Genomic DNA, 230 nt, shown 5'->3' on the forward strand with positions numbered 1-230 from the left:
CCTGCGTGGCCTCTACTCGGCAGGGAGATGCCGCTGGAGAACAGAGACCCGGTGAGGTGGAGGGGACAGCAGGTCGACGGTGAGGTCAGCAGTACCTCCCGGCTCGGGGGGACAGGGGACCCCCAACCCCAGGGCACGCCAGCTCCAGACAGCAGCACGACGGAGGCGATGACAGAGGGCTGGGAGCCAGGGCCAGCGCTGGGTGATGGAGACATGACCCCCGGGGGGGC

At 70.0% G+C, this 230-nt stretch overlaps 1 protein-coding gene across 1 annotated transcript in view; it reads left to right on the top strand.

The window, feature by feature from the left end:
• Positions 1-27: 27 nt before the first annotated feature.
• The window catches only part of FADS6 (fatty acid desaturase 6), a 5,006-nt gene continuing 4,803 nt past the window's right edge, over positions 28-230 (top strand). The window contains 1 exon segment of the mRNA XM_009583305.1: positions 28-228. Within this exon segment, the coding sequence (XP_009581600.1) occupies positions 28-228 (201 nt within the window).

Source organism: Fulmarus glacialis, unplaced genomic scaffold (assembly GCF_000690835.1).
Source record: "Fulmarus glacialis isolate BGI_N327 unplaced genomic scaffold, ASM69083v1 scaffold22158, whole genome shotgun sequence".
Taxonomy (NCBI): Eukaryota; Metazoa; Chordata; class Aves; order Procellariiformes; family Procellariidae; genus Fulmarus; species Fulmarus glacialis.